General features: G+C 46.5%; 1 protein-coding gene across 1 annotated transcript in view; it reads left to right on the forward strand.

Moving 5' to 3' along the window:
- Nucleotides 1-421: 421 nt before the first annotated feature.
- Nucleotides 422-17,922, forward strand: part of ZC3H4 (zinc finger CCCH-type containing 4) — a 34,941-nt gene continuing 17,440 nt past the window's right edge. Inside the window, exons 1-6 of the mRNA XM_086872077.1 lie at nucleotides 422-678; nucleotides 8,378-8,639; nucleotides 10,413-10,520; nucleotides 13,043-13,220; nucleotides 13,825-13,949; nucleotides 15,935-16,028. Coding sequence (XP_086728203.1) covers nucleotides 527-678; nucleotides 8,378-8,639; nucleotides 10,413-10,520; nucleotides 13,043-13,220; nucleotides 13,825-13,949; nucleotides 15,935-16,028 — 919 coding nt within the window. The 5' untranslated portion in view covers nucleotides 422-526. The remainder of the gene's footprint in view (nucleotides 679-8,377; nucleotides 8,640-10,412; nucleotides 10,521-13,042; nucleotides 13,221-13,824; nucleotides 13,950-15,934; nucleotides 16,029-17,922) is intronic.

A 17,922-nucleotide genomic window follows, 5' to 3' on the forward strand; every position in this document is an offset into this window, starting at 1 on the left:
GAAACACCCCCGTGACTCGTGGAAATTCCGGGTGGGAAGAGGTTTTATGGGGAACACCCGACCATCAACGGGCACCGTTTTGGGAGGGGTTTTGAGTAGGGAAAGAGAAACCCGTGAGGGGAAAAGACTCAAAAATCTCCTCTTGAAATTTTCTTTCTGCGAAATTTTGCTGTGAGAAAACTTCACCCGGAAATCCCCCTAGGCGGAGAGTTTCGGAACCGTTCGGAAAACTTCGGCAGCATTCGGAGAGAATCGTGAGGCGCTCGGAAAGCGGAAAAACCCGAGGAGCTCTTCGTGAGTCCTCGCCGCCTCTCGAAACTCTCCGAAGCGGCGGCGTTCGGGTGTTTCCGGCGGCTCTCGGGTGTTTCCGGCGGCCGTCGGGGCGCTGCCTCAGGGCGGGCGCCATTTTGTGTGTCCGCCCGCGGAGCGCGGAGCGCGGGGCGCGGGCGGAGGAGCCGCCGGGCCGAGCCCCCCGCGCCGTTCAGTGATTTGTGCCCCCACGTTCTCCACGCCCTGCCCGTTGTCCATGGCCGTGGAGAGCCCGAGTGTCCCCCCCGCCGCCGCCGCTTCCCCCCCCAGCCCGCACTGCACCCCCCCTTCTCCGTCCTGCCACGGCAGCTGCAGCCTCCCCCGGCCGCCGCCGCCGCTCCAAGGGCACCATCACGGCCCGGACGAAAGGTCCAGTAACCGCCTCTCCCGAGCGCCTTCTCTGTGTGCCCGGGGGTCGGTCCGGCGCGCCGGACCAGGTTTGGGGAGGGGGCGGCGGGAGGGAACGGGGAGGGGAGGGCGGCTGTGGGGAGGGGGCTCGGGGGGGACTCTGAGGAGGAGGAGGAGGAGGGTGAGGAAGGGCCAGAGGGGGAATCGGGGGAGGCCCGGGAGGATGTGAGGAGGAGGAGGGTGAGGAAAGGCCTGAGGGGGATTGAGGGGGGGGGGTTGTGAGGAGGAGGAGGAGGAGGAAGGGCTTGAGGGGGATTTGGGGAGGGGGTGCTGAGGAGGAAGGACGTGAGGGGGATTTGAGGAAGGGCCTGAGGGGGATTTGGGGGGGGGGGGGGGTCTGAGGAGGAGGAGAAAGGGCCCGAGGGAGATTTGAAGAAGGACTTGAGGGGGATTTGAGGAAGGATCTGAGGGGGGATCCTGAGGAAGAGGGTGAGGAAGGGCCTGAGGGAGATTTTGGGGGGGGTTCTGAGGAGGAAAGCCATGAGGAGGATTCGAGGAGGGTGAGGAAGGGTTTGAGGAGGATTCGAGGAGGGTGAGGAAGGGTTTGAGGGGGATTTGAGGAGGGTGAGGAAGGGCCAGAGAGGGATTTGAGGAGGAGGAGAATGAGGAAGGGCCTGAGGGGGATTTTGGGGGGGTCCTGAGGAGGAAGAAAGGCCTGAGAGGGATTTGAGGAGGATGAGGAAGGCCAGAGAGGGATTTGAGGAGGAGGAGGGTGAGGAAGGGTTTGAGAGGGATTTGAGGAGGATGAGGAAGGCCAGAGAGGGATTTGAGGAGGAGGAGGGTGAGGAAGGGTTTGAGAGGGATTTGAGGAGGATGAGGAAGGCCAGAGAGGGATTTGAGGAGGAGGAGGGTGAGGAAGGGTTTGAGGGAGATTTGAGGAGGGTGAGGAAGGACCTGAGGGGGATTTGAGGAGGAGGAGGAAGGTGAGGAAGGACCTGAGGGGGATTTGGGGGAGTCTTGAGGAAGAGGAAGGGCCTGAGAGGGATTTGAGGAGGAGGAGGGTGAGGAAGGCCTGAGGGGAATTTGAGGAGGAGGAGGGTGAGGAAGGGCCTGAGGGGGATTTGAGGAGGAGGAGGGTGAGGAAGGGTTTGAGGGAGATTTGAGGAGGGTGAGGAAGGACCTGAGGGGGATTTGAGGAGGAGGAGGAGGGTGAGGAAGGACCTGAGAGGGATTTGAGGAGGAGGAGGGTGAGGAAGGCCTGAGAGGGATTTGAGGAGGAGGAGGGTGAGGAGGGCCTGAGAGGAATTTGAGGAGGAGGAGGGTGAGGAAGGGCCAGAGGGGGATTTAAGGAGGAGGAGGAAGAAGAGGAGGGGGCCCAATGTGGGGAGGGGGCTCAGGGGTCCTGAGGAGGAGGAGGAAGAGGGGCTGAAGGCAGTGCAGGCCTTGGGGGAAGGGCTGCGAGAGGATTTGGGAATATTTGGGAATATTTGGGATGGAAGATGATCCCTGGGGGAGGATTTAGGTCCTTTCTGGGGGCGCTGGGGGGGGTTAACCCCAATTTTGGGGGGCCCTGAGGGGCTCCAACCCCTTTTTTAGGGGATTTATTTGGGGGAAGGGGATTAATCCTCTTTAGGAAAGACTAAAACTCCTTTTTTGGGGAGGGTCTCGAGGTTTGGGGGGGTTTAGACCCCATTTTGGGGGGTTTAACCCCATTTTGGGGGGATTAAAATCCTCATTTTTGGGGGATTTTAGATACTGGAGGGGGCTCAGCTCTTTTGGGAGATTTTTCCTTCCAGAGGGGGAGGATCTAGTTGGGTTTTTTTGGGAATTAAGTATTTTTGGGAAAGGATTGAACCGTTTTTTTAGGGATATTTAGGTGCTGGGGGGTTTTAGCTCCTATTTTTGGGAGATTTAGCTCATTTTGGGAGGGTTTAACCTCATTTTTTAAGAGGTTCTGGTCCTTAATAAGTTCTTTATTCGCTCCTTAAAATTCTCTTTATTCCCTTAAATCCCCCCAAAATTTGGATCAAAAAGTTTGGCTGGAATTTTTTCCCCTTTTTCCCATATCCAAAAGTTTCACCTGCAGGGTTTCAAATGTTCCAAAATCTCAGAATCTGCCCCCAAAATCCTCTTTTTGTGACCCCTCTCGGAGCCATTTCCTCTATTCCCGTTTTTTTTTGGTAGTTCAATCCCAATAATGTGAGAAAAAAAGTGAAATTGGGGGGGTTTGGGGTGTTTTTAGGGGGGAAAAATGTAAATTCAGGGAATTTTTAGGGAAAAAAGGGTAAATCCTGGGAATTTTAGGGAAAAAAGAGAATTTTTTGGGTATTTTTAGGGAAAAAAGAGAATTTTTTGGGTATTTTTAGGGAAAAAAAGAGAATTTTTAGGGGGAAAAGGTAAATCCAGGGAGCTTTGGGGTGTTTTTAGGGGGGAAAAAAGGTGAAATAAGGGGATTTTTAGGGAAAAAAGGGCAAATCTAGGAAATTTGGGGTTATTTTTGGGGAAAAAAAGGTAAATCCAGGGAATTTTTAGGGGAAAAGGGGAATTTTTTGGGTATTTTTAGGGGAAAAAAGGCAAATCCAGGGAATTTTTAGGGGAAAAAGGGAATTTTTTGGGTGTTTTTAGGGGAAAAAAGGTAAATCCAGGGAATTTTTAGGGGAAAAAGGGAATTTTTGGGGTATTTTTAGGGGAAAAAGGGAATTTTTTGGGTATTTTTAGGGGAAAAAAGGTAAATCCAGGGAATTTTTAGGGGAAAAAGGGAATTTTTTGGGAATTTTTAGGGGAAAAAGGGAATTTTTTTGGGTATTTTTAGGGGAAAAAAGGCAAATCCAGGGAATTTTTAGGGGAAAAAGGGAATTTTTTGGGTATTTTTAGGGGAAAAAGGGTAAATCCAGGGATTTTGGGAGGGTTTTACTGGAAAAAAAGGGAATTTTGGGGACCTGGGATTCTTTTCCAGGCGGGCTCAGGGTGGGAAATGAGTGAAAAATGTGGAATTTTACGATTTTTTGGTGCCTTTTCCCTTTTTTTCCCTCGATCCCCCCACGATTCCCGAGCGTCAAATCCTTGGAAGTTCCCCCAGTGTGTCCCAAAAACAGAAATTCCCAAAAAAAAAGTCACAAAAGCACACAAATCCCAAAAAAACCCCCCAAAAAAACCCTAAAAAACCCAAAAAAAACCCAAAAAAAACCAAAAAAACCCCAAAAAACCCCCAAAAAAACCCCAAAAAAACCCCAAAAAAACCCAAAAAACCCCAAAAAAACCCAAAAAACCCCAAAAAAACCCCAAAAAATGAAATTCCTGAGTGAAACAACCCCAGAATTCCCACCTGGAACGGGATTTTTCCACAAAAAAACCCCAAAAAAGTCACAAAGTCAGTGAAAAAAAAACCTTAAAAAAGTGTAAAAATCATCAAAATCATCAAAATCATCAAAAAAATCATCAAAATCATCAAAAATCATCAAAAATCATAAAAAAAAAGGTGGTAAAAAGCACCTCACACTTCCCCTCCCCCCCTCCAACCCCAAAATTCCAGGAAAAAATTGGAATTTGGGGGGATTTTTACCCCTCCCCCCACATTTTTCCCGGTTTTTTCCCCTTTTTGGAAGCACAAATTGGGTCAGATTTATTTTTTTTTGGTTATTCCCAAAAAAAAAAATGGGAAAAAGGAAAAATCCCGGGATTTTGGGAGGTTTAGGAAAGGTTTGATTTATTCCAAAAGGGAATTTTTGTCTTTTTTCCCCTTTTTTTTTGGGTTTGGTGTGTCCCAAAAATGATCAAAAATGGGATTTTTGTTCTTTTTTTTTAATGGAAAATTTATTAATAGAGGAAAATTCCGAAAAAAAATTGGATTTTGCATTTTTTTTTAATGGGAATTTTAATAATAGAGGAAAATTCCTTAAAAAAATTGGATTTTTCTCCTTTTTTTTAATGGGAATTTTATTAATAGAGCAAAATTCCTTAAAAAAATGGGATTTTTTAATAGAAATTTTATTAATAGAGAAAAATTCCTAAAAAAAATTGGATTTTCCCCCATTTTTTTAATAGAAAATTTATTAATAGAGGAAAATTCCTTAAAAAAATTGGATTTTATCCTTTTTATTTAATGGAAATTTTATTATCCAATGAAAATTCCTAAAAAAAATTGGATTTTTCTTCATTTTTTTAATAGAAATTTTATTAATAGAGGAAAATTCCTTAAAAAAAATTGGATTTTTCTCCATTTTTTAATAGAAATTTTATTAATAAAGGAAAATTCCTTAAAAAAATTGGATTTTATCCCATTTTTTTAATGGGAATTTTATTAATAGAGGAAAATTCCTAAAAAAAATGGGATTTTTCTCCATTTTTTTAATAGAAATTTTATTAATAGAGGAAAATTCCTTAAAAAATTGGATTTTCCCCCATTTTTTTAATGAAAATTTTATGGATAGAGGAAAATTCCTAAAAAAATGGGATTTTATCCTTTTTATTTAATGGAAATTTTATTATCCAATGAAAATTCCTTAAAAAAAATTGGGATTTTTCTCGTTTTTTAATAGAAATTTTATTAATAGAGGAAAATTCCTTTAAAAAATTGGATTTTTCTTCATTTTTTTAATAGAAATTTTATTAATAGAGGAAAATTCCTTTAAAGAATTGGATTTTCCTCCATTTTTTTAATGGGAATTTTATTAATAAAGGAAAATTCCTTAAAAAAATTGGATTTTTCTCCATTTTTTAATAGGAATTTTATTAATAGAGGAAAATTCCTTAAAAAAATTGGATTTTATCCTTTTTATTTAATGGGAATTTTATTATCCAATGAAAATTACTAAAAAAATTTGGATTTTCCTCCATTTTTTTAATAGAAATTTTATTAATAGAGGAAAATTCCTAAAAAAAATTGGATTTTATCCTTTTTATTTAATGGGAATTTTATTATCCAATGAAAATTACTAAAAAAATTGGATTTTCCCCCATTTTTTAAATAAAAATTTTATTAATAGAGGAAAATTCCTTAAAAAAATTGGATTTTATCCCATTTTTTTAATAGAAATTTTATTAATAGAGAAAAATTCCTAAAAAAAATTGGATTTTCCCCCACTTTTTTAATAGAAAATTTATTAATAGAGGAAAATTCCTTAAAAAAATTGGATTTTATCCTTTTTATTTAATGGGAATTTTATTATCCAATGAAAATTCCTTAAAAAAATTGGGATTTTTCTCCTTTTTTAATAGAAAATTTATTAATAGAGGAAAATTCCTTAAAAAAATTGGATTTTATTCCATTTTTTTAATAGAAATTTTATGGATAGAGGAAAATTCCTTAAAAAAATTGGATTTTCCCCCATTTTTTTAATAGAAAATTTATTAATAGAGGAAAATTCCTTAAAAAAATTGGATTTTCCTCCATTTTTTTAATGGGAATTTTATTAATAGAGGAAAATTCCTTAAAAAAATTGGATTTTATCCTTTTTTCCTAATGGGAATTTTATTATTCAATGAAAATTCCTAAAAAAAATTGGATTTTTCTCCATTTTTTTAATAGAAAATTTATTAATAGAGGAAAATTCCTTAAAAAATGGGATTTTATCCTTTTTTTCTAATGGGAATTTTATTAATAAAGGAAAATTCCTTTAAAAAATTGGATTTTTCTCTTTTTTTTTTAATGGGAATTTTATTATCCAATGAAAATTCCTTAAAAAAATTGGATTTTTCCCCATTTTGTTAATAGAAATTTTATTAATAAAGGAAAACCCCTAAAAAAAAATAGGATTTTATAATTTTTTTTAAAAGAAATTTAATTTTTCCAATGAAAATTCCTTTAAAAAAATGGGATTTTCCTCTTTTTTCCATGGAAATTTCATCAGCAGAACTCCCAAATTCCCGGGATTATCCCAAATATTTGGGATTTGGGCTCCATTCCAGGAATTCATTTTGTTCCTTTGCCCAAAATTTTCCATTTTTGACCCAAATTCCTCCCCGGATTTTTGGGATTTTGGGGCATTTTTTTCCTCCACCCAAAAAAAAAAAACCAAAAAAAACCCCAGGAAATTCCCAATTTTTTTATTTTTTTTCCAGGTGGAATTTGGGGTTTTTTGGGAATATTTGGAAACCCTCAGGAATTTGGGAATTTCCTTGAGAATTTGGGAATTTCTGAGGAATTTGGGAATCCCTCAGGAATTTGGGAATTCAGGAATTTGGGAATCCTCAGGAATTTGGGAATCCTCAGGAATTTGGGAATTCAGGAATTTGGGAATCCCCAGAGAATTTGGGAATCCTCAGGAATTTGGGAATTCAGGAATTTGGGAATCCTCAGGAATTTGGGAATCCTCAGGAATTTGGGAATTCAGGAATTTGGGAATCCTCAGGAATTTGGGAATTCAGGAATTTGGGAATCCTCAGGAATTTGGGAATTCAGGAATTTGGGAATCCTCAGGAATTTGGGAATTCAGGAATTTGGGAATCCTCAGGAATTTGGGAATTCAGGAATTTGGGAATTCAGGAATTTGGGAATCCCCAGGAATTTGGGAATTTCTTTGAGAATTCCCCAGGAATTTGGGAATCCCCAGAGAATTTGGGAATCCCCAGGAATTCAGGGCTGAGCTCTGAGCCGCGCCAGGCTCTGAAATTCCCATTTTCTCCCCAAATTTGACCATTCCCGGGGTTTTTCCAGGGAGGAGGAGGAGCCATCATTCCCAGTCCCAAATTCCCAAATTCCCATTCCCAAATTCCCATTCCCAAATCCCCAAATCCCCAATTCCCATTCCCCAATTCCCTGTTTTTTTCCAGGGAGGATGGCGAGCTGGAGGAGCCATCATTCCCAAATAATTCCCATTCCCAAATCCCCAAATAATTCCCAAATAATTCCCAAATAATTCCCCAATAATTCCCCAATTCCCCGTTTTCCAGGGAGGAGGGTGAGCTGGAGGAGCCATCATTCCCAAATAAATAATTCCCAAATAATTCCCCAATTCCCCGTTTTCCAGGGAGGATGGCGAGCTGGAGGAGCCATCATTCCCAAATAAATAATTCCCCAATAATTCCCCAATTCCCCATTTTCCAGGGAGGAGGGCGAGCTGGAGGAGCCATCATTCCCAAATAAATAATTCCCCAATAATTCCCCAATTCCCCATTTTCCAGGGAGGAGGGCGAGCTGGAGGAGCCATCATTCCCAAATAAATAATTCCCCAATAATTCCCCAATTCCCCGTTCTCCAGGGAGGATGGCGAGCTGGAGGAGGGCGAGCTGGAGGAGGAGCCATCATTCCCAAATAAATAATTCCCAAATAATCCCCAATTCCCTGTGTTTCCAGGGAGGATGGCGAGCTGGAGGAGCCATCATTCCCAAATTCCCAAATAATTCCCAAATAAATAATTCCCCAATAATTCCCCAATTCCCTGTTTTTCTCCAGGGAGGAGGGCGAGCTGGAGGAGCCATCATTCCCAAATAAATAATTCCCAAATAAATAATTCCCCAATAATTCCCCAATTCCTCGTTTTCCAGGGAGGATGGCGAGCTGGAGCAGCCATCATTACCAAATAAATAATTCCCCAATAATTCCCCAATTCCCTGTTTTTTTCCAGGGAGGATGGCGAGCTGGAGGAGCCATCATTCCCAAATTCCCCAATAATTCCCCAATTCCCCGTTTTCCAGGGAGGATGGCGAGCTGGAGGAGGGCGAGCTGGAGGAGCCATCATTCCCAAATTCCCCAATAATTCCCCAATTCCCCGTTTTCCAGGGAGGATGGCGAGCTGGAGGAGGGCGAGCTGGAGGAAGACGACGGCGCCGAGGAGGCTCCGGAGCGCTCCCGTTCCCGCTCCCGTTCCCAATCCCAATCCCGCTCCCAGTCCCGCTCCCAGTCCCGCTCCCAGGCCCGGCGGGAGCGGCGCCGCAGCGGCTCCGAGGACGAGAAGGGGCAGCGGCGCCTGAAGCGCAAACGCCGCAAGGAGCGCGACAAGGACAAGCGCAGGGCCAAGAAAAAGAGGAAATCCAAGCACAAGGTGGGAAAATCCCAGCCTTTCCAGGGCTTTCGTGGGATTGGTTTCTCCAGGGCTTTGCCGGGAATTTTTAGGGATTTTTTCCCATTTTTTTCGGATTTTTTCTGATTTTTTTCCCATTTTTTTCCCATTTTTTTCCCATTTTTTCCGATTTTTTCCGGGTTTTTTCTGGTTTTTTTCCAATATTTTTCCGATTTTTTTTCTGATTTTTTTCCAATTTTTTTTCTGATTTTTTTCTGATTTTTTCCGATTTTTTTCCAATTTTTTTCTGATTTTTTCCAGTTTTTTTCCAGTTTTTTTCTGATTTTTTTCCGATTTTTTTCCGATTTTTTTTCCGATTTTTTTCCAGTATTTTTCCCATTTTTTTCCCACTTTTTTCCAGTTTTTTTCCAATTTTTTTCCCATTTTTTTCCCATTTTTTTCCCATTTTTTCCAATTTTTTTCCAATTTTTTCCGATTTTTTTCCAATTTTTTTCCCATTTTTTCCGTTTTTTTTCCGGTTTTTTTACGATTTTTTTCTGATTTTTTTCCGGTTTTTTTCCCATTTTTTTCCCATTTTTTCCGATTTTTTCCCGATTTTTTCCGTTTTTTTTCCCATTTTTTTTCCCATTTTTTTTCCATTTTTTTCTCATTTTTTTCCCATTTTTTTCTGATTTTTTCCAGGTTTTTTCCCGTTTTTTCCCCATTTTTTCCCCATTTTTTTCCCATTTTTTCCCGTTTTTTTCCCATTTTTTCCCCATTTTTTTCTGAATTTTTCTGATTTTTTCTGATTTTTTCTGGGTTTTTTTTTATTTTTTTCCCATTTTTTCCAATTTTTTTCTGATTTTTTTCCAGTTTTTTTCTGACTTTTTCTGATTTTTTCCGATTTTTTTCTGATTTTTTTCCGATTTTTTCCCCATTTTTTTCCCCTTTTTTTCCAATTTTTTCTGATTTTTTTCCCCATTTTTTTCAGATTTTTTCCAATTTTTTTCTGATTTTTTTTTTATTTTTTTTGGATTTTTTCCGATTTTTTTCTGATTTTTTTCCCATTTTTTTCCTGATTTTTCCAGTTTTTTTCCTGATTTGTTCCCATTTTTCAACTTTTTTCCAGGTTTTTGGGGTCGGGAGTGACTTTTCCCAAGGATTTCCCAGGAAAATTGGGAATTCCAGGGGTCGGGAGTGACTTTTCCCAGGGTTTTTCCCAGGAAAATTGGGAATTCCTGGGCTCAGATGGGAATTCCAGGGCTCGGGAGTGACTTTTCCCAGGGTTTTTCCAGGAAAATTTGGAATTCCAGGGCTCGGGAGTGACTTTTCCCAGGGTTTTTCCCAGGAAAATTTGGAATTCCAGGGGTCGGGAGTGACTTTTCCCAAGGATTTTCCGGGAAAATTTGGAATTCCAGGGGTCGGGAGTGACTTTTCCCAAGGATTTCCCGGGAAAATTGGGAATTCCAGGGGTCGGGAGTGACTTTTCCCAGGGTTTTTCCCAGGAAAATTGGGAATTCCAGGGCTCGGGAGTGACTTTTCCCAAGGATTTCCCGGGAAAATTGGGAATTCCTGGGCTCAGATGGGAATTCCAGGGCTCGGGAGTGACTTTTCCCAGGGTTTTTCCAGGAAAATTGGGAATTCCAGGGGTCGGGAGTGACTTTTCCCAAGGATTTTCCGGGAAAATTGGGAATTCCAGGGGTCGGGAGTGACTTTTCCCAGGGTTTTTCCCAGGAAAATTGGGAATTCCCAGGAAAAGCGGGAATTCCGGAGGCCGGGAAGGGCTCGGGGCTGATTTTTCCCGGGATTTTCCAGCGGCACGCTTCGTCCAGCGAGGAATTCTCGGATTTCAGCGACGACTCCGAGTTCAGCCCCGGGGAGAAGGGACACCGGAAATACCGGGAATACAGCCCGGCTTATCCCGTGAGTTAAACTGGGAATACTGGGAATAAAAACTGGGAATTACTGGGAATAAATACCGGAAATACCGGGAATACAGCCCGGCTTATCCTGTGAGTTAAATGGGGAATACTGGGAATAAAAACTGGGAATTACTGGGAATAAATACCGGAAATACCGGGAATACAGCCCGGCTTATCCCGTGAGTTAAACTGGGAATAAACACTGGGAATACCGGGAATAAATACCGGGAATAAATACCGGGAATACAGCCCGGCCTATCCCGTGAGTTCCACTGGGAATACTGGGAATAACTGGGAATAACTGGGAATAAATACCGGAAATACCGGGAATACAGCCCGGCCTATCCCGTGAGTTCAACTGGGAATAAAAACTGGGAATACCGGGAATAAATACCGGGAATAAATACCGGGAATACAGCCCGGCCTATCCTGTGAGTTAAACTGGGAATTACTGGGAATACTGGGAATACCGGGAATTACTGGGATGGAAACTGGGAATTACTGGGAATAAACACCGGAAATACCGGGAATACAGCCCGGCCTATCCTGTGAGTTAAACTGGGAATTACTGGGAATAAATACCGGGAATAAATACCGGGAATACAGCCCGGCCTATCCCGTGAGTTAAACTGGGAATAAAAACTGGGAATACCGGGAATAAATACCGGGAATTACTGGGAATAAATACCGGGAATACAGCCCGGCCTATCCCGTGAGTTCAACTGGGAAATACTGGGAATAAAAACTGGGAATACTGGGAATGGAAACTGGGAATAACTGGGAATAAATACCGGGAATACAGCCCGGCTTATCCCGTGAGTTAAACTGGGAATTACTGGGAATAAAAACTGGGAATTACTGGGAATGGAAACTGGGAATTACTGGGAATACAGCCCGGCCTATCCTGTGAGTTTAACTGGGAATACTGGGAATGGAAACTGGGAATTACTGGGAATAAATACCGGGAATACCGGGAATACAGTCCGGCTTATCCCGTGAGTTCAACTGGGAATGGAAACTGGGAATACTGGGAATTACTGGGAATAAATACTGGAAATACCGGGAATACAGCCCGGCCTATCCCGTGAGTTCAACTGGGAATTACTGGGAATAAATACCGGGAATACCGGGAATACAGCCCGGCTTATCCCGTGAGTTCAACTGGGAATACTGGGAATTACTGGGAATAAATACCGGGAATACCGGGAATACAGCCCGGCCTATCCCGTGAGTTAAACGGGGAATAAACACTGGGAATTACTGGGAATAAATACCGGGAATACAGCCCGGCTTATCCCGTGAGTTCAACGGGGAATAAAAACTGAGAATTACTGGGAATGGAAACTGGGAATTACTGGGAATTAAAACTGGGAATTACTGGGAATACAGCCCGGCTTATCCTGTGAGTTAAAGTGGGAATAAAAACTGGGGATTACTGGGAATAAATACTGGGAATACAGCCCGGCCTATCCCGTGAGTTCAACTGGGAATTACTGGGAATAAATACCGGGAATACAGCCCAGCCTATCCCTTGAGTTAAACTGGGAATGGAAACTGGGAATACCGGGAATAAAAACTGGGAATACTGGGAATTACTGGGAATAAATACCGGGAATACAGCCTGGCTTATCCCGTGAGTTAAACGGGGAATAAAAACTGGGAATAAAAACTGGAAATTATTGGGAATTAAAACTGGGAATTACTGGGAATAAAAACTGGGAATACTGGGGATAAATACCGGGAATACAGCCCGGCCTATCCCGTGAGTTAAACTGGGAATAAAAACTGGGAATAAATACCGGGAATACAGCCCGGCCTATCCTGTGAGTTCCACTGGGAATAAAAACTGGGAATAAAAACTGGGAATGGAAACTGGGAATGGAAACTGGGAATTACTGGGAATAAATAATGGGAATACAGCCCGGCTTATCCTGTGAGTTCAACTGGGAATAAAAACTGGGAATAGAAACTGGGAATAACTGGGATTTCCTGGGAATCACTGGGATTTCCTGGGAATCACCGGGATTTCCCGGGAATAACTGGGATTTCCCGGGAATCACCGGGATTTCCCGGGAATCTCTGGAATTTCCTGGGAATCTCCGGGTTTTCCCGGGAATCTCCGGGATTTCCCGGGAATCTCTGGAATTTCCTGGGAATCACTGGGATTTCCTGGGAATCACCGGGTTTTCCCGGGAATCTCTGGAATTTCCCGGGAATCACTGGGATTTCCCGGGAATCACCGGGATTTCCCGGGAATCACCGGGATTTCCTGGGAATCACCGGGATTTCCTGGGAATAACCGGGATTTCCTGGGAATAACTGGGATTTCCTGGGAATAACTGGGATTTCCTGGGAATCACTGGGATTTCCCGGGAATCACTGGGATTTCCCGGGAATCTCTGGAATTTCCCGGGAATCACCGGGTTTTCCCGGGAATCTCCGGGTTTTCCCGGGAATCTCCGGGATTTCCCGGGAATGCCGGGCTGTCCTGGGAGCCATTCCCGCTGTTTTTGCCGTTCCCAGCATTCCCAGGCTCCGCGGCCGAGCCGCTCCAGGCCCGATTCCCGCGGTTACGGCTTCGAGGACCCCGAGGCCTTCGGCCCCAACGAGGAGGAGGAGGAGGCCAAGGACGGCTACGGAGACTTCGGAGCGGAGCTGAGCCCCTTCCGGCGCGGCAGGGAGCACGGCCAGAGGGCCAGGGGTAGGGAAAAACCGGGATAAAACGGGAAAAACCGGGATAAAATGGGCAGGGAGCACGGCCAGAGGGCCAGGGGTAGGGAAAAACCGGGATAAAACGGGGAAAAACCGGGATAAAACGGGAGTGGAGCACGGCCAGAGGGCCAGGGGTAGGGAAAAACCGGGAATGACGGGGAAAAACTGGGATAAAACAGGAATGGAGCACGGCCAGAGGGCCAGGGGTAGGGAAAAACTGGGAATGAGCAGGAAAAACAGGGAAAAAATGGGATAAAACGAGGAAAAAATGGGGAAAAAGGGGATAAACGGGGGGAAAATGGGATAAAACAGGCAGGGAGCACGGCCAGAGGATCAGGGGTACAGGAAAACCGGGAATGAGCGTAAAAAATGGGGAAAAACAGGGAAAATTTGGGATAAAATGGAGATAAATGGGGGAAAATGGGATAAAATGGGCAGGGAGCCAGCACAGAGAGCCAGGGGTACAGGAAAACCGGGAAAAACCGGGAATGGACGGGGAAAAAGCGGAATAAACAGGATAAAAATGAGGATAAAACAGGCAGGGAGCCCCTATTCCCATTTCCCGCCGCTCATTCCCGGTTTTTTTTCCGCAGGCCGGGGCCGGGCCCGCGGGTTCCGCGCTCGGGGCCGGGGCCGGGGCCGGGGCCTGGGCCGGGGCCGGGGCCGCGCCCGAAGCGACCCCGAGGATGAGGAGGAGCCCTTCGAGGAGGAGCTGGAGGTGAGCGGAGATTCCGGGGCTTTCCCGGGATTCCTGAGGGGATCCTGGGCCTTTCCTGGGATTCTGGGCCTTTTCCGGGATTCCTGAGGGAATTTCTGAGGGGATTCCGGGCCTTTCCCGGGATTTCTCCGGGGATTCCTGAGGGGATTCCAGGGTTTCTGAGGGGATTCCGGGCCTGAGGGGATTCCTGAGGGGATTCCGGGCCTTTCCTGGGATTTCTGAGGGGATTCCTGAGGGGATTCCGGGCCTTTCCCAGGATTTCTCCGGGGATTCCTGAGGGGATTCCAGGGTTTCTGAGGGGATTCCGGGCCTGAGGGGATTTCTGGGCCTTTCCTGGGATTTCTGAGGGGATTCCTGAGGGGATTCCGGGCCTTTCTCGGGATTTCTCTGGGGATTCCTGAGGGGGTTCCAGGGTTTCTGAGGGGATTCCAGGCCTGAGGGGATTCCAGGCCTTTCCTGGGATTTCTGAGGGGATTCCTGAGGGGATTCCGGGCCTTTCCCAGGATTCTGGGCCTTTCCTGGGGTTCCTGAGGGGATTCCTGAGGTTTCCTGGGATTTCTGAGGGGATTCTGGGCCTGAGGGGATTCCTGAGGGGATTCCGGGGTTCCTGAGGGGATTCTGGGCCTTTCTGGGGATTCTTGAGGGGATTTCTGAGGGGATTCCAGGCCTTTCCCAGGATTCTGGGCCTTTCCTGGGGTTCCTGAGGGTATTCCTGAGGTTTCCTGGGATTTCTGAGGGGATTCTGGGCCTGAGGGGATTCCTGAGGGGATTCCGGGATTCCTGAGGGGATTCTGGGCCTTTCCTGGGATTCCTGAGGGGATTTCTGAGGGGATTCCAGGCCTTTCCCAGGATTCTGGGCCTTTCCTGGGGTTCCTGAGGGTATTCCTGAGGTTTCCTGGGATTTCTGAGGGGATTCTGGGCCTGAGGGGATTCCTGAGGGGATTCCGGGGTTCCTGAGGGGATTCTGGGCCTTTCTGGGGATTCTTGAGGGGATTTCTGAGGGGATTCCAGGCCTTTCCCAGGATTCTGGGCCTTTCCTGGGGTTCCTGAGGGTATTCCTGAGGTTTCCTGGGATTTCTGAGGGGATTCTGGGCCTGAGGGGATTCCTGAGGGGATTCCGGGATTCCTGAGGGGATTCTGGGCCTTTCCTGGGATTCCTGAGGGGATTTCTGAGGGGATTCCAGGCCTCTCCCAGAATTCTGGGCCTTTCCTGTGATTCCTGAGGAGATTTCGGGTGTTTCCCTGGGTTCCTGAGAGGATTCCGGGTCTTTCCCAGGATTTCTGAGGAGAGTCTGGGCCTGAGGGGATTCCTGAGGGGATTCTGGGCCTTTCCTGGGGTTCCTGAGGGGAATCCAAGCCTTTCTGGGGGTTCTTGAGGGGATTTCTGAGGGGATTCCGGGCCTTTCCCAGGATTCCGGGCCTTTCCCGGGATTCTGGGCCTTTCCCGGGGTTCCTGAGGGGATTACTGAGGGGGTTCTGGACCTTTCTTGGGATTCCTGAGGGGATTCTGGGATTCCTGAGGGGATTCTGGGATTCCTGAGGGGATTCTGGGCCTTTCCTGGGGTTCCTGAGGAGAATCCGAGCCTTTCTGGGGGTTTCTGAGGGGATTTCTGAGGGGATCCCAGGCCTTTCCCGGGATTCTGGGCCTTTCCCAGGTTCCTGAGGGGATTCCTGAGGGGATTCTGGGGTTCCTGAGGGGATTCTGGGCCTTTCCTGGGGTTCCTGAGGGGATTTCTGAGGGGATTCCGGGCCTTTCCCGGGATTCTGGGCCTTTCCCGGGGTTCCTGAGGGGATTCCGGGCCTTTCCCGGGATTCTGGGCCTTTCCCGGGGTTCCTGAGGGGATTCCTGAGGGGATTCTGGGATTTCTGAGGGGATTCCGGGCCTTTCCTGGGATTCTGGGCCTTTCCCGGGGTTCCTGAGGGGATTCCGGGCCTTTCCCGGGTTCCACCCGACCCCATTCCCGCGTTATTCCCGTTTTTCCCAGTACTGCGATCCCGAGGAGCCGCTGGGCGACGACGACTTCGACGACTACGCCAAGGAATTGTCTCAGTACCGGCGCAGCAAGGAGAGGGGCCGGGGTGAGCAGGGAATGCCTGGGAATCCCAGCCTAAATCCCTCCCAAATCTTGTCCCAAATCCTGTGCCAAATCCTGTCCCAAATCCCTCCCAAATCCTGTCCCAAATCCTGTCCCAAATCCTGTCCCAAATCCTGGCCTAAATCCTGTCCCAAATCCTGTCCCAAATCCCAGCCCAAATCCTGGCCCAAACCCTGTCCGAAATCCTGTCCCAAATCCTGTCCCAAATCCCTCCCAAATCCTTCCCAAATCCTGTCCCAAATCCCAGCCCAAATCCTGTCCCAAATCCCAGCCCAAATCCTGGCCCAAACCCTGTCCCAAATCCTGTCCCAAATTCCTCCCAAATCCTGTCTCAAATCCTCATTCCAGGCCTGGAGAGGGACCGGGGTGAGCCGGGAATTCCTGGGAATCCCAGCCCAAATCCTGTCCCAAATCCCTCCCAAATCCTGGCCCAAATCCTGTCCCAAATCCCTCCCAAATCCTGTCCCAAATCCTCATTCCAGGCCTGGAGAGGGGCCGGGGTGAGCCGGGAATTCCTGGGAATCCCAGCCCAAATCCTGTCCCAAATCCCAGCCCAAATCCCATCCCCAATCCCATCCCCAATCCCAGCCCAAATCCCAGCCCAAATCCCTCCCAAATTCCCAATCCATTCCCAATTCTTATTCCAAATCCCCATCCCCAATCCCCCATCCCCAATCCCCCATTCCCAAATTCCCAATCCCCGTTCCCAATCCCCATTCCCAATCCCCATTCCCAAATCCCCATCCCCAATCCCAAATTCCTGAATTCCCATTCCCAATCCCCATTCCCAATCCCCATCCCCAATCCCCATCCCCAATCCCCATTCCCAATCCCCATTCCCAAATCCCCAATCCCAAATCCCCATTCCCAATCCCCATTCCCAATCCCAAATTCCCAATTCCCAATCCCAAATTCCCAATCCCCAATCCCAAATCCCCATTCCCAATCCCAAATTCCTGAATTCCCATTCCCGAATCCCCATTCCCAATCCCCATTCCCAATTCCTAAATTCCCAATCCCCCATCCCCATTCCCCATTCCCAATCCCCATTCCCAATCCCAAATTCCCAATTCCCAATCCCAATCCCCAATCCCCAATCCCCAATCCCCATTCCCAGTTCCCATTCCCAATCCCAAATTCCCAATTCCCAATCCCAATCCCCAATCCCCAATCCCCATTCCCCATTCCCAATCCCCATTCCCAAATCCCCATCCCCAATCCCAATCCCAAATCCCCCATTCCCAATCCCCATCCCCAATCCCAAATTCCCGAATTCCCATTCCCAATCCCCATTCCCAAATCCCCATCCCCAATCCCAATCCCAAATCCCCCATTCCCAATCCCCATCCCCAATCCCAAATTCCCGAATTCCCATTCCCAATCCCCATTCCCAATCCCCATCCCCAATCCCAAATTCCCAATCCCCATCCCCAATCCCCATCCCCAATCCCAAATTCCCAATTCCCATTCCCAATCCCCATTCCCAAATCCCCATTCCCAATCCCCATTCCCAATCCCAATCCCCATTCCCAAATCCCCAATCCCAAATTCCCAATCCCCAATCCCAATCCCCATTCCCAAATCCCCAATCCCAAATTCCCAATCCCCATTCCCAATCCCCATTCCCAATCCCCATTCCCAAATTCCCAATCCCCATTCCCAAATCCCCATTCCCAATCCCCATCCCCAATCCCAAATTCCCAATCCCCATTCCCAATCCCAAATCCCCATTCCCAATCCCCATCCCCAATCCCCCATTCCCAAATCCCCAATCCCCAATCCCCCATTCCCAATCCCCATTCCCAATCGCAAATTCCCGAATTCCCATTCCCAATCCCCATTCTCAATCCCCATTCCCAATCCCCATTCCCAAATTC

The sequence above is a fragment of the Cyanistes caeruleus genome, chromosome 38, assembly GCF_971803275.1.
Source record: "Cyanistes caeruleus chromosome 38, bCyaCae1.hap1.1, whole genome shotgun sequence".
NCBI lineage: Eukaryota > Metazoa > Chordata > Aves > Passeriformes > Paridae > Cyanistes > Cyanistes caeruleus.